We start from the raw sequence: 26,700 nt of genomic DNA on the forward strand, positions 1-26,700 counted from the left end.
CAACACAAAACTGACTCTGATGGTTAGTTTTAACTGTCAGCTTGACAGATGTAGAATTAGATCAGCCTGGTCTGTGAGAATGCATGTTGAGCATTATCTTGATTATATTAATTGAGGTGGGGGGACCTACCCATTACAGGTGGACCGATTCCCTTGACAGGTGATCCTGAGTTGCACAGGACAGAAAAGAGCTCAGTACAAGCATGCCCACATTTATTCTCTCTCTGCCCTTGACTTCTCTGCTGTGATGGTCTGTGAGCTACAAATAAACCCTTCCTTTCCCAAGTTGCCCTTGACAGAGTAGATTTTCACAGTAGCAGAAGCTAGGGCATTAGCCAACAGAGAAACAGGAGTGAGACTTTACAGAGCACTTGACTCTCATACAATTTGAAACCCGAGTAACCTCTCATTACCCAACATTGAACTCCTTATCTGACTTTCTCTTCTACCACTGAAGCTTCACTGAATTACCTGTATTTTAAAAGCTTCTCTCTGATGTGGGTAGTTTAACTGGCACAATGAGGAATATTTGACTCGACAAAGGACATTAGAAATATCATTTGTCTCATGGATATTGAAAATTAGTCAACCTGACCTGAATTGATTTGTTATTATGCACAAAAACAAAACAAAACAAAACAAAAAAAAAAAAAAAAAAAAAAAAAAAAAGGATTCATGGGAATCAGGTCACAAGACTATGGCAGGAAGAGGAACTTCATTTTTCTTATGACTGAAGAATGGTCCTGAAACTATTGTTACTCATATATGCTGAGATATGGTCAGTAAATATTTTATCTCTCAAGATTAGAAAGTGAGACTTAAAAAGAAGGAGATAATCACCATTGCAGACAGTAGGTGGGCTTATCTGATTTCTTAAAAATCTGAAATAGCAGGTACCCCTTTCTTTATGATAATCCATTTGTCAATCCTCTGTGTAGTTTTATTTATAAACATTTTATAAAACAGTTCAATGAGAGGAAAAAACAGTATCATGTCAAACCTGGGAATTTCATCTTGCCTACTCATGTAACAAACCACTTGTTTCCAAAATACCAAAGTATGTTCCATACAAATGGAGTTGATTTGGTGTAGAGGAAGGTTGTGTGGCTGGTAAAGTCATGGGATGATATAAATTAAATACTAATCAATGTCTTAGGTTTCTGCTACTGGGATGAAACACTGTAGCCAAAAATAAGGTGGGGAGGAAAGGGTTTATTTTGTTCATATTTTTGTATAACAGTTTATCATCAAAAGCCGTGAGGGCAGGAGCTGACACAGGGCAGGAACCTGAGGGGAGGAGCTCATGTAGAACCCATGGAAAGGTTCTGCTTACTGGCTTGCCAGCCTGCTTTCTTATAGAACCCAGGACAATGAGCACAGGGGTGGCACCATCCCCAACGGGATGGACCTCCCCCACTGATCACTAATTAAGAAAATGCCCTAAAGTCGGATCTAATGGAACATTTTCTCAACTGAGGCTTTCTTCCTCTCTAGTGACTCTGGCTTGTGTCAAGTTGATATAAAACTAGCCAGAACAGCTCATAAATTTCTGAGTTTACTTAACAAAGATAACTCCACAGTAGATCACTGGAGGGTAACACCACATTGTGCTAAGCCTTGTACATATTGAATATTTAGCAAATATTTGCCAAATTAAACTGAATTGAAGGAGATCATGCACCCTGGTTATTTGGGGGGAACTTTGGCTCTCACTTGCTTTCTCTTCAGCTAATAGAATAGTGAAATTTAAGATTCCTTCTGCATCTTCTTTTACAACTTCTGTCCACTTTTCTCTTGAAAAGATAATGTTCTGTTCTTAGTAACACATTCTGATTTTTTTTCCTATTGAGTGATTCTCATTTCATGCAAGCCTGAGGTAAAGATGAGGAATGTAAGGTCAACATGAGAAGCCAGACTATCACAAACCTGCTGTCTAATGCTTTTCAGTGAGATTGCCATTGCTACATTGTCCGTGTTCCTCTAAGTAAGCACTCACTCACATGCTGTGAACAACCCATTGAAACATATGGAGTCACAGACACGAAGATATGAAAGGAGATGGGTGATTAGTCAGGAAGAGGAAAAGAAGGAGAGCGAGAGTGGGGGGTGGTAACAAGAAAGGCAATGATAAACTACATTTTAAACATGGGAGAATGAAACCTATTGTTGTGTACAATGAATACATGCTAGCAGAAAACTTTAAAGAGATATGTTGCCTAAACACCCAAGCTGCCTTTTAAGAAAACAGTCAAATGCAGAATATTTTTATTGCTAGAAACCCTTGTATTATCCTGATAGCAAGTGAGCCAGGAAATTTTATAGATTTGATTTTTGAGAATTTCTAATTACAAAATTAGAAGAAAAGCACCTTTGATATGATGGACATGCCCCCTGGACAACTGTGGAGATGATTTTGAGAAATATTAGGGATTTTCTTGGGCTGCTGGAGGATGAATACACACACACACACACACACACACACACCTCCCTCTCTTCACCAGATTGCAAACAAGATTATTATCTTCTGGTATGTGCACTAGAAAATGGCTCAGAATGCAATTGAGAATGCAAATACAAATTTGATTAAAGAGCTGGACAATGTTTATTTAGATGTTAACATATTTTCTAAATCATTTAAAGGCACGTGAAACGTAAACTTGAGGAGACTTATCAAACAGCTTGTTAAGGGTGTAACTTGAGGATCTTTCCCTTCAGTTCTTACCAGGACCATGAGCTGCAATGCATTCCTTGGGGGAGTTTAGAGTATACAGTATTGCCCCTGCAACAGCTAAATGTCCAGTATGTAATGTCCTCTATCTGTGCCACCATTTGAAGCAGTATTAGGCTATTTTTTTTCCATTAGTAAGATATTAATAAAAAAAATCATATCTTAGCCATGTAATTTAAATACATAAAAGGTGATTACTGACTAAAAGGTCAGAAGTTGATACCCTCTCTTATACTCTGGTACATGCCGAATAAACAGAATCGTAAGCACCATGCTCCTCCTGCTGCTGGGACCAGCACAAGCTTGCTCACCCTAGAGAACACTGCCGATGAAGCCATTATGAAAGGAGATGTGGACAGAACCACCAGGGAGAGTTTCCAGCTCTTTATCAAGCTTATTGCCAGGCCAATAGAAAACCCAGATATGTTCTGGAACATCAGAGGGATCTTATCTCCAATGCCATCGCAGAGTTTGTTGATGTCACTGCAACAGAGAAGTTCCCGTGGTTCAGTTACACAGACTGTACATGAACACCAAGGCCACACAGACCCTTTTCCTCCCCTGTACCCAGTCATGCGGGTGTTAAGTTCACAGATGTCACTGCCATCAAACCAGCTGACGTCTTGTGCCAGAATTGAATGAAAAAACTGTTTTCGGATTCTTGTGGTTTGCCGGGCTGCAGTTATGACCCAGAAGGAAATCTGCACATAGCCGAAAACAAGGGCAGCTGCTCCTATCCCAGTGTAATAGAGAGTCAACCTGAGAAAAGATGACTGAACGTCAGGTGGGAGCACAGCTATCCCCCAAGTAAGACAAAGCAAAGGTCTTCACCAACAATGCTACCCAAAATAGAAAAGAAATCTAACATTTGGCAAAATGTATTCTGGAACATAGAAATCACCCATAACAGAATTGAATAGTATTCTAAAATTTCCCTTGAGACATCTAGATCATGTCTTTAAAACATGGTTGTTCTATTCTCTCTCAGTATTAATAATACCTTCAGGTGGAAAAATTACATTGAGGTAATTAAGATTGGTGCAAGTGAACAGGAGGGGAAAGAAAATGTTCTTATTCATTAATAACTGACAGGAAATTCCACATATTTGAAATCCAATGTAAGAAATTTATGTTAAGCTAATATGTACAAAAGTTAAACCTTGTCTTTCTTAGAACTCATGATAGTACAGAAGATTTGAAAGTCATTATAACACCTAACTAGGAGGACAGGTAAGAAACAGGGTCATTTAATAACCACATATGGGGAATATACTATCTGAGGTTCTAAAGAAACTTTCTGATGGAAAGACAGACAAGACAAGGAAAAGAAAATGTCAGGTGTTCTTAAACTGAGTTAACAGAAGATAGGCCTCAGAATAACTGGTAGACAAGCATAAGATGGAAGAACTGATACAGATAATAAACTGAGTAAGAAAAGTTTCTTTGAGGAATTAATACTATTGCTGGGATCTAAACTGTGAAACAGAGTTAGTCATTAAAAACTGGTGAGAGGGCTAGTAAGATGACTTAGTGGGTAAAGCCTCTTGTCTAGCTGACAACCTGAGTTTGATCCCTTGGAAACATACGGTAGAAGAAGAGAACTGGTTCCCATGAACTGACCTCTGACCTCCATACATGTGACATGGAAAATAAGTGATCCCATCTTGCTAAATAAATAAATGTAAATATATATTTATATATAAATACATAAACATAAGTGTATATAAAGATGTAAATGTACATAACTATGTATAGCATATATGTGTATATATGTGTATATATGTATATATATATATATATATATATATATATATATATATATATATATATATATATATATATATATATATATATATATAAAGCTCAAAAAAGAAAGGCCAAAAAGTAGAAGCCTCAGTCCTTCTTAGAAAACAAAAACAATAAGTGTATAGCATTCTCCCAGAGTGGGGTACACCTAGACCTTAAATCATTAAGAAGTCAAGAGCTAACATGATAATCTTGTGGCAATTTTTGGCATTTAAAAATCATTATGTTTAATCTTTATACACCAAGAAAACTTTGTCTATTTCCATGTTATGTTTTGTTTTACATATACTTTATGATCATTGTAAACAGTAAGATTTCAATGCATATTATCAAACTTTTAAAAAATCAAGTACTGACAAAATATATTCATATAGTTTTATGCTAAAATGCTTTTAATAATCTGTACATGTATCTCTGTTTTTTTTAAAAATAAAGTTGTAAGAAAAAAAGGTATGGTTCTATCATCGATAATTCAGAAGCTAGAAACATGTAAGCTAGGACAACATGTATGAAAGATGAAGTTAGACTCTTCCTTAGTCATATATTAACTTGAAATGGACACAGGTCTATAGGTAAGGGCTAACCCATGAAAACATATCAAAGAAATTAGTGACTCTCAGTTGCTCAAAAACTTCTTAAATTTAAAATCACAGTCTGTAGATTTATGTTAAGGTGATACATGGTTGGACAGGGGAGAGAGGCAGGGCAAAGTTTGAGGGCAGAAATAGAGACAGGAGGCAGAAAGAGATTTGGGAGAAATCAAGATGGAACTCTAGAAGGGTGATCTGGATCTAGGTGGACTTAATTGGCATTAGATAGATATGAATGTTTTAAGGGATTCTTTTATCTCATATAGAAGGGCAGTTTGTATCTTTGTCCATTGCATATAATCTTATTGTGTAGAGGATTTGTGGATTCTTACATGAAAAGATTATTAAACTTTGGAGTCATATTTGTACAGGGCAGTGGAGCAAAGAAAACACTGAGGACAGAACACCCGGAACAGAAACAACAGGGACGGTGGAGTGAACCATGCCACCGTTCTTAAAGGCAGCCTGGAATGCCAAGTTAGAGATCCCAGCAATGCCAGATGGTCCCAGCAAAGTTCAGGATAAAAGGTTAAGCCTTCATTTAATATTTAAGGCAACAACAGTCTTTAAGGAAATTGATAAATTTAAATTCATCAAAATGTAAAACATTTGTACTTCAAAAGAACCATTTAATGAAATGGAGACTAGCCACATAGTGCAAGAAAACAACTTCAAATCTGAAAAAGAACATATATCCAGAATTTATAAGCTCTCTTTCAGCTCAAGTATAAGACAATGGTGCAGTTTTAAGAATGTGTACTTCGTAGATCAGTCAGCAGGTGTACCACAGACAGATGTACTCATGGAGTCCATGAGAAATGATACAGAGGAAGTGAATTTAGAATTTACTTAACTTCAATTAGTTTGTATCTCTGTAGATACATGTGGCTGTGGCTAACATATTAGACAGGAGAGTGGCATATTCTCATAACTTAGCCCTTGAATGGAGGTCAACGGAGGAGGCTCATGAGTTCAAGGCCAGCTTGAGCTTTATGGAGAGCCCCAAGTCTCAGTAATGCAGATCATGTTTTAACCAAAGCAGTTAGACAGAGCTAAGGCTGAGAAGAAAATACTAGGTGTCACTCTGGTCTGTTTGAAGATGTTGAAACTTTTAGTGAAAAAAACATGAAGAGACCAGTAAAGAGGAAACATTTAACTCATCATGTGATAGATAATGAAGTCATGTCTACTATTTATCTCATGATTTACAAAACAGAATGCCTCTATAATTTTTATTTTACTATTCAGACTTCGAAATTGTTATTCTGGATGGAATTTATTCTCAATCTTTATTATTATTCTTTTAAATTTTATTTTCAAATTTATTTACTTCACTGTATTCACTTAATTTATGTTCCTTCTCTCCTTCCTTTCTAACTTCTTCCTTTTTTCTCTTTATGATGCTGAGGATCAAACCTGAGCCTCACACATACTAAGCTCTTCTAATAAGTTCTATCATTAGCACATCTTTTCATATTTAAAATCTATTTAAGTAGCATTTTCCTATCATAGTTGAAGGCAAAACAATTTTTAGAAAAGAGAAAAAAAACCCTTTATCCTCTAGGAGATTTTTTTTTTCAGCTCTAGGAACAAAACTGGCATAAAGTCACAGATCCTCACAGCTTTGGGTTGGTACCAATTTTGTCAAATCATCAGAGAGGATGATTACACACCTTTTATTATTCCAGTCTTTGTGTATGCAAAACATGTATATGTTCACACATGTGTGCATGTGCATGGGCTTGTGTGTGTGTGTGTGTGTGTGTGTGTGTGTGTATACAAAGATCAGCATTAGTTTTTTTTTTTCCATTGCCCTCTGCCCTGTTTTTGAGGCCTGGTCTTTTGTAACCAGGAGCTTGCTGATTTGACTACACTGTCTTGCTAATGAGTTCCAGGGATCCTTTGTCTCTCTCCCAGTGCTGAGTGCCTGGCTTTACCTGGGTGCTGGGGATCTGAACTGGCACAGTGAGCACTTTACTGAACTAGTTATCTCTCTAGACTCATACCCCTGGAATAGATGGGAAAATTATGTTCTAATTATACAATATATGGAAGGGAAGAAAAGCACAGGCTTACTTTAATCACTTAAGTATGATATAAATGATTAAAGTTTTTAGTTCATTCTTTCAAGTATTGGATAAAGCAGCATTCGAGAAGTAGGAACTTAATTCATTTGGACTTACATATTGATATTTTCATTCAGCTTTTCTTGAGACTGAGAACAGTTTTGATATTTAGCTGTAAAAAAGATTTGTTTTTTAAATTATAAAGGAAACTAATAGTTAGCCAGAGTGTTTCATAATTATCCGTCCAAACCAAATACATAATTTTTGTTTGTTTGCTTGCTTTTATAGAAAATAAAGTCAATGCCCCCAGATCATGATTCCTTGCTGCCTATGTGTTTTAAAGGAGAATTTCCAAGAACTCTCTTTTTTCTCCACAATAAAAACTAAGAGGCAACAGTGACATCATGGTTCACACCTGGGAAGAGTTCTAGGATACTGCTGACAGTCAGCTAACAGCCAAGGTAGTTACAGTAACAGCTCAAGTTTATGCATTTTAGAATTAAATTCAACATGTCCCAGAGAGTGACTTAGAAAGTTCAACAAATGCAAGTATACATGGGGAAGTTTTAAAAGTTGTCATGACAAAACATGGACACAAATCTCATTGAAATATAGAAGGTTATTACCAATAAAACCAACAACAAAATGATTTCAAGCAGTCTTTGCTTATGAGTCTTGGATGCAAAATCTTTTTTGTGTCTTCTGGAAAAATATTGCCTACCATTAACAATATCCAAATTCCCAACTTAACCAACAATACAAAACCATAGACTGTACCCAATATTACAATTTTCTTTAATAAACCTCTGTAATAAACATTTGGAAAAGACTGCAGACTTTAATGTTCTTCATCTCTTATATCACATATAATAATGTCTGTGAATTTACTTATACATGAATAGTTATCCCCCTCATCCCATTTATGGAATTGTGATACATAATTTTAAAATAGTCCATTTCAAAAATTAAAATTGATGCAGAGAGAGTACAGATAATAAATCTTAATAAAAATGTTAACTGAGATTTAACCCAGCTACGAAAAGAAAACAATACTCTTTCTAAAATGTTATCCCACTGACATAGAAATAGTGTAATCTTAATTTTGAGATCATATCAATAGAAGTAGCCAATGCAAAAGTTCAATGTTTACACAGAAAGGAACCTCTAATTAATGATAGTTACTATTTTTATTTATTTATTTTATGTGGGAAATAATCCTCCAGAAAACTAACATGAGCAATTAGCATAACTATTATTAAAATGTTAAAAGAATACCCATTCATATTTCTACTTCTCTCTTAACATTTATTTTAATTTATGTGTATGAGTATATTGCCTGCATGCATGTATATGCCCCACTTGCATGTCAGGTACCCAGGGAGGGCATCAGATTCCCTGGAATTGTGGTATGCTGGGATCAAATCCTCTTCAGGAACAGCAAGTGCTCTTAACCACTAGACACCTATCCAGCCTCTGAACCTCTTCAGTAATGTGGTATAATATAACAGTAATATCCAAGAAACTTACCTAAATCTAAACTGCTTTTATGTTTATCATAGTGGTGGTTAATCATAGCTGTCATCTTGATTGGGTTGACAGTGTTTGGGAAACTAGTAAAGCACATTCCGTGTGAGTCTGCGAGGGCCTTTTCAGGAACAACTGACATGAGGGAACAGCTGAAGGGAAGACTACCCCTAAATGCAGGCAGTGCCACCGACAGGGACCAGCAGTAGACAAAAGCTGAAGGAAGCGGTCACCAGCTCAGGCTTGGTCTCTGCTCTCTTTGCCTCTTATCAGGAAGTAAGCACATTTGCTTTGCTCTGCCTTCTGCCACACCCATTCTCTCTGGTTTATCACAGGCCCACAGCAGTGAGTCATTGTACCATGGGCCCAAACCTTCCAAACCAATAACCAAAATAAAGCTTTCTTCCTTTTGATTGGTTGACATCAAATTTGTTTGCTTGTTTAGTGTGTATGTAGGTCTGAATACAACTTGCAGGAATTAATTCTTTTCTTCTACTCTGTGGATCTTGGAGATCAAATCTAGGTCATTAGATTCAGCAGCAAGTACCCTGACTCACTGAGATACTTCACTCTCTCTAAGAATATGTACCACAGCAATATCTATCACATGTGCACTAACCGGTTCCCACCTAAAGCAAGCATCTCACTCTTATTGCTGTGACATGCCATCATAACAACGACAACTTATAAAAGAAAGCATTTAGTTTGTGATTCATGGCTCCAGGGGGTGAGAGTCTATGACCATCATGGTAAAAGTATGGCAGCAGGCATGCAGGCATAGTGCTAGTTCTGATCTACAAATATGAGGCAGAAAAAGAGATGGTGGAGGGAGGAGGAAGAAGGAAAGGAAAGATGGGGAGATGTGGAGGAAGAGAGGGAGGAAAAGAGGGAGGAAGAGGAGAGAAGAGGAGGAGAGGAGAGAGAGAGAGAGAGAGAGAGAGGGGAGGGGGGGAGGGAGAGGGAGAGGGAGAGGGAGAGGGAGAGGGGAGGGAGAGGGAGAGGAGAGGGAGAGGGAGAGGGAGAGGGTGAGGGAGAGGGAGAGGGAGAGGGTGAGGGAGAGGGAGAGGGAGAGAGGAGAAGAACTGGAAGAGGCATGGGCTTTTGAAAATTCAAAGCCCACCTCCAGTGACACACTTCCTTTAACAAGACCATACCTCCCAATCCTTCTTTAAAAGTTCCACCAACATGGAACCAAGGATTCAAATACATAAGCCTATGGGGGCAATTCTTATTCAAATCATGACATCAAGTAAGAATTTAAGGTTATAAAATACCTCAAACAAAATGAATACTCTTAAAAAGACTGCCTTAAGCTGCTGAGTTTTTCATTGCTTCACTGAGATGGAGTTGACAGTCAGTAAATATCTGCTCAGTGAACTTATGAATCAATATGCACAACAATATTTAATTTTATCACTAAATTTAGCTTATATCACTAAAATACAAATGTTTTTGTGTTGATGGCACAGAGGTCTTTTCTTACCCACAGATCACTAGGGAAACCAGGAATGTTAAATATATAGGGGCGCGCGCGCACACACACACACACACACACACACACACACCACATTTGCATCATGAATGTTCTTACTTGCTGAACTCTCTCCAGCCCCTATAAAGAATGAACTTTTAATTTTATTCACATATTTAGTTTTGTTTTGTTTGTATCATTAGAAATGACAAAAACCTCATAACTGTTTAGGGAGGAAACAATCACTTGGGAAGACATAGAGACAGAAGCAATGGGTTAGTTCCACGCAGATAAAAGGAAAACACTTGAAATATCAGCCAGGGGATGGAAAATCAGAAGGCATGATATATTTAAAGTCAAGTAGGGCACAGACGGAAGCAAACTGGAAATGACAGGCAAGAGTCTAAGAAATGGTACAGGTTTTAATGAGACATTTGCCTCAGTGTAATAAATAGCTTATAAGAATACTGAATTTGAAATACCTACGTAAAGTTGAAGAATTACTGTGTTTAAAACATTCATCAACCCCCACCAGATCCTTAGTGTATCCATGCACAGGAGAACCATACTGCCTCAATATCTTAAAAGACCTCTGGAATTATATACTGAACTAAAGCCACCTTAAAGGGTCTCACCTTGAAGCTGTGTGAGGGCTATGATGCAGGAAAGATGCTCACCAACGTGAGTAGCATGAAAACATGCTTTCAGGCTCTCTGCTACGGCTCTCCTCCTCTTTGCTATTGTTGGGGTATTTGACTTTAGCAATATACTTTTTTGCATGTTCTTTGCTGCCTTCACACTAAATTATGGCTAATAACACCACATATTTCCATGTCTAGATAAAGAACCCCAAGAAGCTGGAGAACTAAAGTCACACCTAACGTTCTGATCTTTTCTTTGTAAGAAAACATTATAGGTGAATGATGAAAATGGGACATACTTTTAATTAAGTCCTGATACATGCATCACTATTTTTAGAACACTGCTAAGATTTTCAGAGACAAGATGAACCACAGAGGTCTCAGATGATTTTTATATACTGTCAATAAGTGACCAGCTATAGCACTGGCTTCTTCCTGCCAGATTCCACAGTCATATAAACCAGTTCGTTCCCCTCTGCTAACCCCTTTTCCTTCCATCTCTTCTTGTTCTTCCCTCTCTCTTTTTTCCTTTTCTTCCTTTCTGCCCCTATTTTCTCTCACCCTCCCTCCTCTCTGTCATCCTTTTTCTTTTTTTCTTTCTCTCCACCATTGTTATATATTGAGGCACAAGTGATTTTTCTGAAGATCTCTAATACAAACCTTGGTTATTTAGTATCAGGTGATGTAAACAAGTATATTTATACAAATATTGTTTTGTAGTAATATATAAGCTCAATGTTGGATTATTTTATTTAATGTGTTTGAATCTCCAGTGATGCAGAAAGGTCTTGCACTTACTTCTGTTAGTTTGGACTAGGCATCCATTAATAAAATGATCACTTATTTCTCCTAAAACCAGGGACATTAAAGGAACAGTGGCTCCATTGATTATTGATGCTAGTATTCCCAGGGTCATGAGCACAATGTCCAGATTATCAGCAAAGCGGAACTGAAAAAACAAAGTGTGAAAATGTTACTGTTGTAAAACACAAGCAAAACTGCCCACCTATAGCTTTACCTATAGCAAATATTATCTAACCAACAAATTATGAGAGTAAATCAATCATAACACCATGGGTATACCTTTCTCTCTACAGAAAAAAAAAAAAAAAGCAACCAAGAACCCAGTCTTATCTCTGAAAGATTCATAGCAGGGTTTAAGAAGGTGCTGCAAATCAAACCAGCCCAAACAATTCAAACCATGTGAAAATATACTTCAGATCCCGTATGGGAGTGATTCCAAAGTTTCCATTCCCACTTATTTTAAAGGACTTGATGAAAAGTCGATCAACATATTTGTTCAGGAGCATTACTGAATCTCTGTCACTATTTGTAGACCTCCAGATGTGATAAATTATATGTTTCATCTTTTATTTAATGTTCCTTACATTAAATTTGCCCTCAAATTATTCTTATCTTTTAAACAAGGGCCAATAATTATTTACAGGGATGTTTATAGTAAGATGGGATGCCTGAAAGCCAAACATTGAATGCTCCATATTATATCAAGTCCCCACAATACCAATCCAAAACCAAACCATGAATGACACTTGTGTCATGAGTTTTCATCCTGATAAGAGAGGAGGATTATAATGTAATGTTTGCTGAAATGCATCAGATTTAAATAGCACCACACACAGTACATATTTTGTGTATACACACTGTATTCTCGTTCAGTCATTGCAATAGCTCAGCAGTAATTATGAAATAACAATCAATGCAATTTTCACCACTACATATGACACATGGTTGTCTGTGCTCCTGATTTTTACCAGCATCGTATGTTATCTTGTTTTTTAAATAAAAAAAATGAGAATTTCACATATGGATACACTTCATTTTATATAATTTTTACCTCTTCCTCTCCCCTTCCTAAGCTTTCTCATGTCTCCCTAAGTCCCTCTTGAATTCATAATCTCTTCTATAATTATTACTGTTACACACACACACACACACACACATGCACATACCACTTTCACAAATCTGGACACTACTAAAAACATTAGTGTTGACCACATGTGCATGTGTTTAGAGGTATTTTGTCCTGTTGATAAAGTTATGCTCATTCTGATACTTCCTAGATTTTAACTTTTTAAACATGTGTTCTATTGTGACAGATAATTTTTATTGTCAACTTGACACACCTGTGAAGAGGAAACCTCAACTGAAGAATTATTTCTATCAGACAAGTTTGTGGTCCTGTCTATGGGGGCATTTAAAAAAAAGGTGATTAATGTAGTGAGAGACCAGATATTTTGGGTTCAGACTCCATCTTAGAGAATCTGACCTAAGGTTCAAGTTAACTAACTGACTGGTACCTAACACCAGTTTCCAAGGTAACCCACAAGACCTGTGTCTCCAGGTTATTCCCCCAACAAATCTGTACCTCTAGGTTACAAGTCTGCCCTTGCCTAACAACCACCAATCAGGAGGAGAGCAGAAGTTAAGTTTATGGTTTGGCTCCCAGCACCAGCCAATTATGTTAAAGGCCATTATAGCCCCCAAATCAGATGTGTATCAGGGTAGATACCCTTTTCTTGCCTCCATAAATTCTTGGCTGAAATTGGGCTCAGGGCTCCACCTTCCTGTTGTATTAGACCCTAATTAGAGATTCTAATGTGATTACATCAGATTCAGCTCCTTGGTGGCCTTTTGGGGTTCATGACACAACAGTAGGAGGGCCAAGTGAACTGTAGTACTACCATCCCATGGCAGGTGGGCCTGGGCCCTTAAATAATTGACTGAAATGAGTCTGAGGACAAACCAGTGAGTGATATTCCCTCTTGGTTTTGGTTTCAAGCTTCTGCCTTAAGCTACTACCCTGCCTTCCTTTGATGATGAACTATAAAATGAAGACTGAAATAAACCCTTTTCTCTCCAGTTGCTTTTTGGTCATGATGTTTATTACATCAACAGAAACCAAACTGTAACAGTTACTATATCACCGACAACTAAGGAAAGAGATTAGTGTTGGAGAGATGTCTAAGAAGATATGCATGACAGTGTTCTACAAACAGAATTCCAAATATGTGCATTGTCATGTTTTCTACCATAAACAGGCTTTACATAATAATTATTTAAAAACTCTTCATATATGCTTGACATCTCTGTGTCCTGGACTTGGGCTATAGGATTTTAGTATCAAGTTCTGGAGAGAAACCAAGAGCAGTGCCAATATCTTGTAATGTTTGGGGGTGGTTTATAGGACTCCAGTGGCCAATAACATGAAAATAGGCACTGAATTCCAGGCACTAGGCTTTTTATTTGATAGCTTGTATCACACCAGGGAGGCATTGTTTCATTATAGAGTAGTAACTCATTTAAATAGTTTTTTTTTATCTGTGTATACATATATTTCTTTCTGTAACTCAGCACTAGCAGATATGGCACCTTTCTTTTTATTTATTTTACAAAACAAAGATAAATGTACAGATTTTAAGCATTTTTTGCATAAAATTATACAATACATTTTTGTCGGTACTTTTTTTTTTTTTTAAAGGTTTGATAGTGTGATAAAGATCCCACCAGTAACAATGAGCATAAAGTACATGTAAAACAAGATGCAACCTGGAAATAGTCAAAGTTTTCTCAGTGTGTAAAGATTTTTTTTTTTTTTTTTTTTTTTACAATGAGCAGAAAGTACATGTAATACAGGGTACAACCCGGAATTTGTCAATGTGTACTTGGTGGGTAAGGATTGAGCATGACTATTTTTTTTTGTTTTGTTTTGTTTTCTTTATTTCTTGGACTTCATACAGTCTGTGAGTTGTTTCTGGGGCAGTTCGAGCCTCTGGGGTTAGCATTACACTATCAGTGACTGCATATTATGTCTGTTCTTTAGTGACTGGGTTATCTCACTCAGAATGATATTCTCTAGATGCAGCCATTTTCTTAAGAATTTGGTTAAGTCATTGTTTCTGGTGGCTGAGTAGTATTCCATTGTGTAAATGTACCACAATTTTTGTATCCATTCACCTTCTGAAAGACATCTGGGTTCTTTCCAGTTTCTGGCTATTATAACTGCTATGAACATTGTGGTGCATATATCATTGTTGTGTACTAAGGTGTCTCTGGGGTATATGCCCAGAAGTGGAATAGCTGGGTCTTCAGGTAGTATTATGTCCAATTTTCTGAGGTATCGCCAGACTGATTTATAGAGTGGTTATATTAGTTTTCAACCCCACCAACAGTGGAGAAGTGTTCCTCTTTCTCCGCAACCTCGCCAGCATCTGTTGTCATCTGAGTTTTGGATCTTGGCCAATCTGACTGGTGTGAGGTGGAATCTCAGGGTTGTTTTGATTTGCATTTCCCTGATGGCTAAGGATGTCTAGCACTTCCTCAGATATTTCTCAGCCATTCGATATTCCTAAACTGAGAACATTTTGTTTAGCTCTGTACCCCATTTTTTAATAGGGTTATTTGATTCTCTGGTGTCTAGCTTTTTGAGTTCTTTGTATACCTTGGATATTAGGCCTCTATCTGATGAGGAGTTGGTAAAGATCTTTTCCCATTCTGTTGGTTGCCGTTTTGTTTTCTTAACAATATCCTTAGCCTTACAGAAAAATTGCAATCTCATTAAGTCCCATTTGTTAATCTTTGACCTTAGTGCTTGAGCCATTGGTGTTTTGTTCAGAAAATTGTCTCCTGTCCTATGTGTTCTAAGGTTTTCCCTACTCTCTCATCTAATACTTTCAGTGTATCTGGTTTAATGTGGGGATCTTTGATCCACTTACACTTGAGCTTTGTACAAGGAGATAAGAAAGGGTCTATTTTCATTCTTTTGCATGCTGAGTGCCAGTTGGACCAGCACCATTTGTTGAATAGGCTGTCCTTTTTCCATTGAATGTTTACGGCTCCTTTGTCAAAAATCAGGTGACCATATACATGAGGGCTCATTTCTGGATCTTCTATTCTATTCCATTGATCCACATGCCTATTTCTGTACCAGTACCAAGCAGTTTTCAGCACAATTGCCTTGTAATATAGTTTGAGGTCAGTGATAGTGATTCCCGCAGATGTTTTCTTGTTGTTGAGGATGGATTTCCTTATTCTAGGTCTTTTGTTATTCCATATGAAATTGCACATTGATCATTTCAACTCAGTATAGAACTGGGTTGGAATTTTGATGGGGATTGCATTGAATCTGTAGATTGCTTTTGGTAGGATGGCCATTTTTAAAATGTTGATCTTTCCAATCCATGAGCATGGGAGATCTTTCCATTTTCTGAGATCCTCCTCAATTTCCTTCTTTAGAGGTTTGAAGTTCTTCTCATACAGGTCCTTCACTTGCTTAGTTAGAGTCACACCAAGGTATTTCATAGTTTTTGTGAGGATTGTGAAGGGTACCTTTTCCCTAATTTCTTTCTCCACATGTTTGTCCTTTGAGTATAGGAAGGCTATTGATTTGTTTGAGTTAATTTTGTATCCAGCCACTTTGCTGAACTTCTTTATCAGCTGTAGGAGTTCTCTGGTAGAATTTTTGGGGTCACTTAAGTACACTATCATGTCATGGCATAGAGTGATGTTTTTATCTCTTCCTTTCCGAATTGTATCCCTTGATCTCCCTTTGCTGTCTAATTGCTCCAGCCAGGACTTCCAGTACTATGTTGAATATGTAGGGGGAGAGTGGGCAGCCTTGTCGAATCCCTGATTTTAGTGGAATTGCTTCAAGTTTCCCACCGTTAAGTTTGATGTTGGCTGTTGGTTTGCTGTATATTGCTTTTATTATGTTCAAGTATGTACCTTGGATTCCTGATCTTTCCAGGACTTTTAACATGAAGGGGTGTTGGATTTTGTCAAATGCTTTCTCAGTGTCTAGTGAGATGACCATGTGATTTTGTTCTTTGAGTTTGTTTATATGGTGGATTACATTGATGGTTTTCCTTATGTTAAACCATCCCTGCATTCTAGGGATGAAGCCTACTTGGTCATGGTGAATGATCGTTTTGATGTGTTCTTGGATTCGGTTTGCAAGGATTTTGTTGTGTATTTTTGTGTCAATATTCATAAGTGAGATTGTTCTGAAGTTTTTTTTCCCTTGTAGGGTCTTTGTGTGGTTTAGGTACGAGTGTTATTGTAGTCTCAAAAAATGAGTTGGGTAATATTCCATCTGATTCTATCTTTTGGAATAGTTTGGAGAGTATTGGTCTTATATCCGCAATATATGTCTGATAAAATTCTGCACCGAACCGGTCTGGACCTGGGCTTTTTTTGGTTGGGAGGCTTTTGATGACTTCTATTTCTTTAGGTGTTATGGGGTTATTTAGATGGTTTACTTGGTCCTTGTTTATCTTTGGGATCTTTTACTGTCTAGGAATTCGTCCATTTCCTCTAGATTTTCCAATTTTGTGGAATATAAGTTTTTGTAGTAGGATCTGATGATTCCTAGAATTTCTCAGTTTCAGTTGTTATGTCTCCACTTTCCTTTCGGATTTTGTTAATTTGGATACTCTCTCTTTGCCCTCTAGTTAGTCTGGCTAGGGGTTTATCAATCTTGTTGATTTTCTCAAAGAACCAACTCTTGGTTTTGTTGATTTTTTCAATGGTTCTTTTTGTTTCTATTTGGTCTATTTCTGCCCTAATTTTGATTATTTCTTGCTGTCTACTCTTTTTGGGTATATCTGCTTTCTTTTGTTCTAGGGCTTTTAGCTGTGCTCTCAGGTTGCTGATGTAAGCTCTCTCCCGTTTCTTTTTGGAAGCACTTAGGGCTATGAGTTTTCCTCTCAGTACTGCTTTCATTGCATCCCATAGGTTTGGGTATGTTGTGTTTTCGTTTTCTTTGAATTCTAGAAAATCCTTAATTTATTTCTTTATTTCTTCTTTGACTCTGCTATCATTTAACATTGCGTTGTTTAGTTTCCATGTGTATGGGGGCTTTTTGTTGTCTTTGTTGTTGTTAAAGACCAGCCTTAGACCATGGTGATCTGAGAGGATGCATGGGAGTATTTCAATTTTCTTATATCGATTGAGGCTCGTTCTGTGTCCAATTATGTGGTCAATTTTCGAGAAGGTGCCCTGGGGTGGTGAGAAGAAGGTGTATTCTTTTACTTTAGGATGATATGTTCTGTAGATATCTCTTAATTCTAGTTGGTTCAAAGTCTCTGCTAGTTTTGCAGTGTCCTTGTTCAGTTTCTGTTTCCATGATCTGTCCATTGGTGAGAGTGGGGTATTAAAGTCTCCCACTATTATTGTGTGGGGTGAAATGTATTTTTTGAGCTTTAGTAGGGTTTCTTTTATGAATGTGGGTGCTTTTTTATTTGGAGCATATATGTTAAGGATTGAGAGTTCCTTCTGACAGATTTACTCAGTAATGAGTAAAAAGTGTCCTTCTTTATCTTTTTTGATAACTTTTGGTTGGAAATTTACTTTATTCGATATTAGAATAGCCACTCCAGCTTGCTCTTTGGGGCTGTTTGCCTGGAAGTTTTTTTCCCACCCTTTTAGTCTGAGATGGTATCTGTCTTTGTCTCTGAGATGAGTTTCCTGTGTGCAGCAAAAGGCTGGATTTTGTTTATGTATCCAGTCTGATAGCCTATGTCTCTTTATTGGGGAGTTGAGTCCATTTATGTTAATAGATATCAAGGAACAGTTGTTTCTGTTTTTTGCTATCATTGCTTTTGTGGGTTGAGTTGTGTCTGTGTCTTTTTCTTCCTTTGGTTTTCTTGTTTAGGAGTTTTCTTGTTTTCACTAGGCTGTATTTTCCCTCATTGTATTGGGTTTTCCACCTATAATTCGTTGTAGTGCTGGGTTTGTGGTCAGATATTGTGTAAACTTTGATTTGTCTTGAAATATCTTCATCTCTCCATCTATGGTGATTGATAGTTTTGCTGGGCATAGCAGCTTGGGCTGGCACTTGTGCTCTCTTAGGGTGTGCATGATGTCTGTCCAGGCTCTTCTAGCTTTCATAGTCTCTGCTGAGAAATCGGGTGTGATTCTGATTGGCCTGCCTTTATATGTTTCCTGACCTTTTTCCCTTACTGCTTTTAGTATTCTTTCTTTGCTTTGGGTACTTGGTGTTTTGACTATTATGTGTCGGGAGGTATTTCTATTCTGGTCCAACGTATTTGGAGTTCTGAAGGCTTCTTTTTTGCTCGTGGTCATCTCATTCTTGAGGGTAGGGAAGTTTTCTTGTATGATTTTGTTGAAGATATTTACTGTGCCTCTTAGTTGATACTCTTCTCCCTCTTCTATTCCTATTATTTTTAGGTTCGGTCTTCTCATTGTGTCCTGGATTTCCTGGACATTTTGGGTTAGGAGCTTTTTGGTTTTTGCATCTTCTCTGGCTGTTTTGTCTATGTTTGCAATGTTGTCTTCCGCCCCTGAGATTCTCTCTTCCATCTCTTGTAATCTATTGGAAATGCTTGCTTCTGTGACTCCCGATTTCTTTTTTAGGTGTTCTACCTCTAGGGTTATCTCTTTTAGTGTTTTTTTATTGTGTCAATTTCCGTTTTAAATTCCCTCTTCCATTCCTTCATCTCTTTGGTTCTGTTTTCCTCTAGTTCTTTGAGTGTTTTTCTTGTTTCCTCTTTAAAAGCTTCTGACTCTTTTTGCTTTTCCTCCCATTCTTGTTTAAGTGTCTCTATCAGCATCTTGAGGTATGATTTCAGGTCTGTGTCTTCTTTTTCTGGATTGTTTGACATTCCAATGTTTGCTGTTATGGGAGAGCTGGGTTCTGGTGTTGCCAGGTTGTCTTGGTTTCCTTGGGATATACTCTTTCGCTTTCCTCTTGCCATTTTGTTGTCAGTGATATGTTCTTGCCTTTCCCTTGTATCTGGTCTGTGTCCTGGATGTCCACTGGTCCTGGTGGCAGATGGGCCGAGCCCTGTTCTATGCCTCAGAGTCGTCGGGTGGGAACAGAAGTTCCAAAGTTGTGTTCCTGGTACCTGGATCAAGCAGGGCAGGGCAGGGGGAGGTGTGCTTTCTTTGCGTACCCCGCAGAGTTCTCTCTGCTCCCTGGCTGCCTAGATCTCCTACTCACCAGTTTTTCAACTTTTAGTAGCTGCCAGTCCGTGTGGCAGATGGGCTAGGCTCTGTTCTGCGCTTTGAAGTCTCCGCTGGATGGAAACTGAAGTTCCAAAGTTCTGTTCCTGGTCCCTGGATCAGGCAGGGCAGGGCGGGGGGTTCGCTTTCTGTGCACACTCCGCAGAGATCTCTCTGCTACCTGGCTGCCTAGATCTCCTACTCACCAATTTTTCAACCTTTAGGAGCTGCCAGTCCGGGTGGCAGATGGGCCGGGCTCTGTTCTGTGCCCTGAAGTCACTGCCGGGTCTTAAATAGTTTTATACATACATATATACATGCTTCTACAGTAGTAGGTAATTATATAATGTTTTAAAAGCTCTTTAGAGTTTATTATTCCTTATATTTTCCCCAATATTTTCTCACCTGCCCTGTCCTATCACACACCACCTCCAACCCTACTCAGTGATTTTTGCTCCACTGAAAGCTTCATTACTTCTGACTGGCGTTCACAGTGTTAGAAAGTTCTATTTCAGCTACTGGGGGAGAAAAGCAATCAAGAGTCTTACCCAATTGTAAACTCTGTGAGTTTCAATAGCCGTCTTTTTAAAATATGTTTGATAGTACAATAGTGGCACAAACATCATGGATGTAACGAGCCACTTTCTGATTGGGTTTAAGGCCCATTCTATAAGACATATAGAACTCATGGTACTATACTCACACATGGTACAGTCAACTGAGAAAAATCTATGGCTTGGTTGGTTGTAGACCCTAGGGTAGGGCATAATACTATAATTCTGCTCAATGGATATAGTATTAAACTGTCCCTGAAGTTCTATATTTATATCTATTGATTATTGTATTTCTCATCTTTAATCAGAGAAACTCCTTTTCAAAGTAGATGTTAATTTAGACAGCAACAAACCACTTGTAAATATGCTGGGAATAAGAGACTGGAATGTTTGGCTCTAAGTGAGACTCCTGTATCATAAGGTGTCCTTGTTCCAAGGGTCAGGGATCATGGTGAAAGAGGAAGCAGAGAGGGATGTTGTACTAAACATCCAGAGGGCATGGATGAGTGCTCTAAAGCAGGATTTTATAGATATGACAAGGCTATGGTACACATGAACTCTCAGTGTTTGGGACTGCACACACAAGACCAACACAAGAATAAACAAGACAAAATTGCAGCACAGAGTTAGGAGAGGTCCATGAAGTTCCATTCCTAGCTTGGGAGCCATTTGGGAATGGGAGAGTCAGTTTTCTTCAAGCATGATGCCCCTGGATAATGAATGCTCCAATAGATGGCCCTATATTCATACACATACTGGCTGCACCAAGTGAACTCAGTGGATTTTTATAAAAAGACAGATGAGGGAGGGGGGATGGTAATGGGATGGAATAGGGAAAGAACTGAAAAAGAGGGAATTGATAAATTTGATTAAAATTCATCATATGCACATATAAAGTTCTGAAAGAAAAAAATTCATAAAAGAGTCTACTTGAAAAAGGAAATTGTATGCTAGTGACATAAATTCATAGTAAGAGTTGTGCATAACTGCTCATGCTGCTGAGCATTCTTGGGTAGCATTTATGCCCATCACATCCAGAACTTTATGTTCAGAAAACTGATATCACTGTGCAGAGACTGCATGTTTTTCTTATCTTTTACTGTGGAGCTTTGAGATTCTTTTGTCATTTTGGAAAGTCACTGTGGTGGTTTGAATGATGATAACCATAGACTCTCATATTTGCATGCTTAGTCCCAAGGGACCAGAACTGCTTGAAAGGATTGAAGGATTAAGAGGGGTGTTCTTGTTGGAGAAAATGTGTCACTGGGGGTGGAGCTTGAAGTTTCAAAAGGCCCAGTGTCTCTTCCTCTCTCTTCCCGTGAATCAGGATAGCTCTGGACCACTTCTCCAGCACAGGTCTGGCTGCCACTATGATCTCTGCTGTCATGTTCCCTGCTATGAAGATAATGGACTAACCTTCTAAAACTGTAAGCAAGTCCCAGTTAAATGCTTTCTTTTAGAAGGTTATGCCTCGGTCATGGCGTCTCTTCACTGCAATAGAACACTGACTGTGGAAGACACTATGATGGATCCATTTCTCTCTCTCTCTCTCTCTCTCTCTCTCTCTCTCTCTCTCTCTCTCTCTCTTTTTGCACATAGAGAATGTAAATTGGCAAACAAAGGAGAACATTCCATGTGCTACTGCCAATTCCCACAATTTTCTAATGCACACACGCGTCCTGGTTTTACTTACTATCTCAATAGGTCCAACAGCTTGATTTCCTGCTTTAGGCAATTGTTCTTGAAGAGGTCTGAAAAATAAATATGAAGACAGAAAAGATACAGTGTGGATAGAAACTTGTGTGCTGAAGAACCAATACTTTTGGTAGCAAGTTCATACAAATTGCTAAACATGAAAAGCAGATTGAATGACAGGAAAAAAAAAAAAACATTTGGAGTTGCCTGTGGCTATCTGTATTGAGGTGGACACATACATCTGGAATGGTTAAATTGTGTTAAAATATACAGATGCCATCTTCATAACCACTGTGACAAGGCCCCCAAAAGCACCTTTCACACCATCCACAGAATTCTTTTCATCACAACACCACTTCCCTGTGCCTATTCAACATTTTCCCTTGTCCTGTTTCCTCAGCCACCATTATGCTTCTTGTCTCTATGAACCTGACAATTGTAGGCGACTCAGCTGAGTGACATCATACTTAACTTTCCCTTTTGTGATTGGCATAATGTATTCAAGGCTCATCTTGGAGTTACTCAGTTAGCAGGATGGTTTCCTCCATGCTGCGGAGTCTCTCTGCACTATTTAAGGCAGATTGCTATTCTCACTGGATGGCATGTCTTCCTTTCATCAGTCAGCACATACTAGGATCTCTTCCATGCTCTTGTCAAATCTCTTTGACAATTGCTACCAATGCATCTATGATTATGAATGCACATGCTGCTTTCAATCTTCTTGGATATATATTCAGAAATAGAGTTTCTAAAGAATATACCAGTTATGTCTTTAAATTATATTTAAAAGATTTTATTTGTGTGTGTGTGTCTGTGCCATAGCACATGAATGCAGAGTAGAGAATAACTTTTGGGAGTTCTTTCCTTCCAAAGTGGTATCCAGGGATTGGACTGGGGCATCAGTTTTGCCCAGCAAGCAGTTTTACCCACTGTACCACCTCAGTATCCCCGTTTTTAATTATTTGAGGAAGGCTGTGCATTTTCCATCACTTTCTTACCACAGTACCTGAGAGGTCTGTTGCTTCACACCCACACCAGCACCTGTCCTGGTGTCCTTAGGACAGTAGCATCCTACCAAGCATGAAGAGTCAAATTAACAAACAAACACACACAAAAACAGCCTTCTCTGACAGAATGCTGAAAAGCACCTGTGACCTTTATAGGAACCAGATTCTGTCAGGTGTGTTGCACAGGATACTCTAAATTTTGTCATCCCTTTGAAAATTCTTAGCACACATTTCAAGGACACTCGAATGCAGCATGTGACTTTTGTGTATCTAGTTTATATCAAACTCGCACAATTCTGAAACACTTAACAGGTTAAAGAGAAGAAGGAAAAAGTGTAACTTGTGGCAAACTTGCTCTTCTGTGTCTTTTCTCCAGCTTTGGAATGTGCAACTTTTGTCACCAAGATGAAGTCCTTTCTGTGTCCTTTCTCCTGCCTCAGTTTAATAGTTAATTTATGTACCGGCTGATGTCTAGGAGAAGGCATAGATGAAAAAAACCAAACCAAACCAAACCAAACCAAACCAAACCAAACCAAACCAAACCAAACCAAACCAAACCAAACCAAACCAAACCAAAAACCTAACCAACCAAACAGCCAACCAGCACAGTGCTTTGAAACTTTAAACCCCTTTCCTATGGCCAACCTTAGGTTTTGCCACGTGATAAATTTCATTTGCGGGAGAACATTTCCTTGCCCCTGACCTTTAGGTTTGTGTCACTTCACGATGAGATGCTAGACGCCTCCCTTTCAGAAACAAGAGAGGAGCCACAGGCTGGCTACTAGTCAGAGGCCAGGCTGCCAATGTGCTGGTGCATAGTTTGGGCTCCCAGCGAGCTAGTCCCAGTCTCTGCTCACAGGCCCTGTGTGTTCTCTGCTTGGCTGTAAGCCGAGATAAGTTGATAATTCAGTAATTAAGTTTATATGTTCCAAAGCATCCACATTTCTGCTTCTAGCGCCAACTGAGCATTGCCTGCCTCTTTAGGATCTTGTCCAGATTTATAGCACAGAGCCAACCTTCATATTCAGGAATCCAGCTTTTCAAAAGCACTCAGCCTAGCCTTTAGTCCTTACCACCAGCTGATTTCTAGCATCGTCCCTTAGTCTTGTCTCCTCTAAGGCAAGTCAGCTGTGTAGCTTCTCAGTCCCACCCGGTAACCAGCAAAATTGGCCACATCCTCACTTCAGTTTTTCCCAGGTGTTCCTTACTCGCTCTGTGGTTTATGGTTGTGGTAGACCCACAAGGTCAGCAGTGCCATGACCATTTCAAAGATGAGTAAGCTGAACCAAAGTGAACAGTCCTAGTTTAGACTGCTAGGAATTAACCTTGGTTGTAATCCAAAACTTAAATTTTTGCCTACAAAGTCATTGTGATGCTGATAAACGTGAGCTGAAGATATGGTTTATTTGGTCTGCAGGTAATGCTTCTATGCACAAACAAAATCTAAAACAGATTTGTTTCATTGCTCCCTCATGCTGCCATCGATGACACAGAAATCAGAGAAGGAACATTCAGTTTATACAGCTTGAAAATATGGGAAAATAACAACAGCATCAAACAATTAAAGGCCTACATGCATGTAGGTAGGGATGCAACTATTGGCTTTCAAAGTCTATTTTTGAATTTTTAGTAACAGCCACAAGTTTAGCCATGTGAAAAATAGTACAGCGATGTCTCAAATCTGCAAATAAGGCCAGGCATGGTGGCTCACGTCTCTAATCCCACATTCAGGAGGCAGAAGCAGCAGATATCTCTGAATTCCTGGCCAACCTGGTCTACATAGTGAGTTCCAGGACAACCCACAGCTATGTAGAGAGACCCTGCCTCAAAAATTAAAACAAAACAAATGTTGCAGTAAATATTAAAAAATGTAAATGTTTATCTCTTTACCAGCCCAGTGGTTTCACTCCTCAGGCCCGAACCTGATACAGAGCCATGCGGACCTCTGTCACCCGGTCTGAGCTGCCACCACTGCTCAACTTGTCCGCTCAACTCCTGTCCCTTGGTGGTTTACTCCCACCTGTTCTCTGCTTCTGTCCTGGGGTGTTTCTGTACCCTGAAATCCCACAAACATGACTCTACAGCCCGATAGCTTTTGATACAGGTCTATATATTCAACTCTCAATCCACAAACCCTGTACACAACAAGATTACATCAAATAGACAAAGATACAAACTGCCCTTCTTTAATCGTTTGATACTGTTGTTATTTGCCCATATTGTTGAGCTGTTTTCTTATAAACTGAACATTCCTTCTCTGATTTCTGTGTCATCGATGGCAGCATGAGGGAGTGATGAGGAGACAAAGCTGTTTTAGATTTTGTAAAATCATTAATGTTCATAGCTTTTTAACACCAATCAATATCACCTGGATCTAGCTGATCCTTGAGAAGCTCCTTGTTGCCACGACCTTCCTTTGTCCTCTGACCTCCTCAGACCTTTCAGTCCTTTCCACCTTCATTGCCCCGCCCAGTCACTGACTTTCCTTTATTTTACTAATTAAAATGGGAAGGTTCTGTTGAAGTTACTTTACTAGGCTGCCCTTCTTGGAGAAGTGGAAATAATATTAAAATACAAACACCTTCAGGACAATTTACAAACAAAAGACAAAACAACAACCAAAATGCAAACAACTGGGGCTGGAGGGATTAATCAATGATTGGAAGCATGTGCTGTTCCTTCAGAGCATCAAAGTCCTGGTCCCAGCACCCACACTGGGCTGGTCCAGCTCCAAGGGATCTGACCTTTCAGGCCTTCACAGTGCACCTGCACACACAGACATACACTCATATACATAACTAAAAATAATAAAAATAAATATAAACCCCACTAAAATAGCATAACCAAATGATCCAGTAATTCTATTACAATTATGCTTTGAAAGGAATTATAGTCAATGTGTTGAAGAGTTGTTCTCTGCAAGTCCATGTTTAGTGCAGGAGTATTCATACTGCCAAAACCTGAAATGCCCATCAGCATATGGATACATAACAAATACTGATGCATAACAAATGTGGATACATGACAAGTACGGATACTTGGCAAATATTGATACATAGCAAATATCGATACATAGCAAATGTATCCTTTGCAAGAGCAGTTAATGCTTTTAAATACTAAACCATCATTTCATCCCTTATTTCTTTATTTAAAAAATTTAAAATTTTAATTTTTAAGTCTCTCTCTCTCTCTCTCTCTTGCTTGTTCTCTCTCACTTGCTCTCTCTTTATCTCTTTGTGTGTGATCAAGTGTGTACAGGGAATCATGGAGGTGAGAAGAGGGTGTTGGATCCCCTGAAGCTGGGGTTATAGGCAGTTGAGAATAACTCTCTGTGGATGCTGGGAAACCAACTTAGATCCCCTAAGTCATCTCTCTATATCCTTCCTTCCTTCCTTCCTTCCTTCCTTCCTTCCTTCCTTCCTTCCTTCCATCCTTCTTTCCTTCCTCCCTCTCTCCCTTCCTCCCTCCCTTCCTTTCTTCCTTCTTCCTTTCTTTCTTTTAATAGTGGCTCACTATGTAGCCTAGGCTTTGTACTGGCTGGTTTTGTGTCAACTTGAGACATGCTGGAACTATCACAGAGAAAGGAACCTCAGTTGAGGAAATGCCTCCCTGAGATCCAGCTGTAAGGCATTTTCTCAA

The 26,700-nt window shown here is 38.6% G+C and overlaps 1 protein-coding gene across 1 annotated transcript in view; it reads right to left on the reverse strand.

Annotated features, from left to right (window-relative positions):
* ABCB5 (ATP binding cassette subfamily B member 5) overlaps nt 1–26,700 on the reverse strand; it is a gene marked incomplete at both ends in the record, with an annotated part of 107,555 nt that overhangs the window by 73,041 nt on the left and 7,814 nt on the right. Inside the window, 5 exons of the mRNA XM_080940602.1 lie at nt 3,040–3,211; nt 3,296–3,487; nt 7,308–7,362; nt 11,625–11,775; nt 22,053–22,110. Of these exons, the coding sequence (XP_080796728.1) occupies nt 3,040–3,211; nt 3,296–3,487; nt 7,308–7,362; nt 11,625–11,775; nt 22,053–22,110 (628 nt within the window). The remainder of the gene's footprint in view (nt 1–3,039; nt 3,212–3,295; nt 3,488–7,307; nt 7,363–11,624; nt 11,776–22,052; nt 22,111–26,700) is intronic.

This window comes from Micromys minutus (assembly GCF_963924665.1).
Source record: "Micromys minutus genome assembly, chromosome: 1".
NCBI lineage: Eukaryota > Metazoa > Chordata > Mammalia > Rodentia > Muridae > Micromys > Micromys minutus.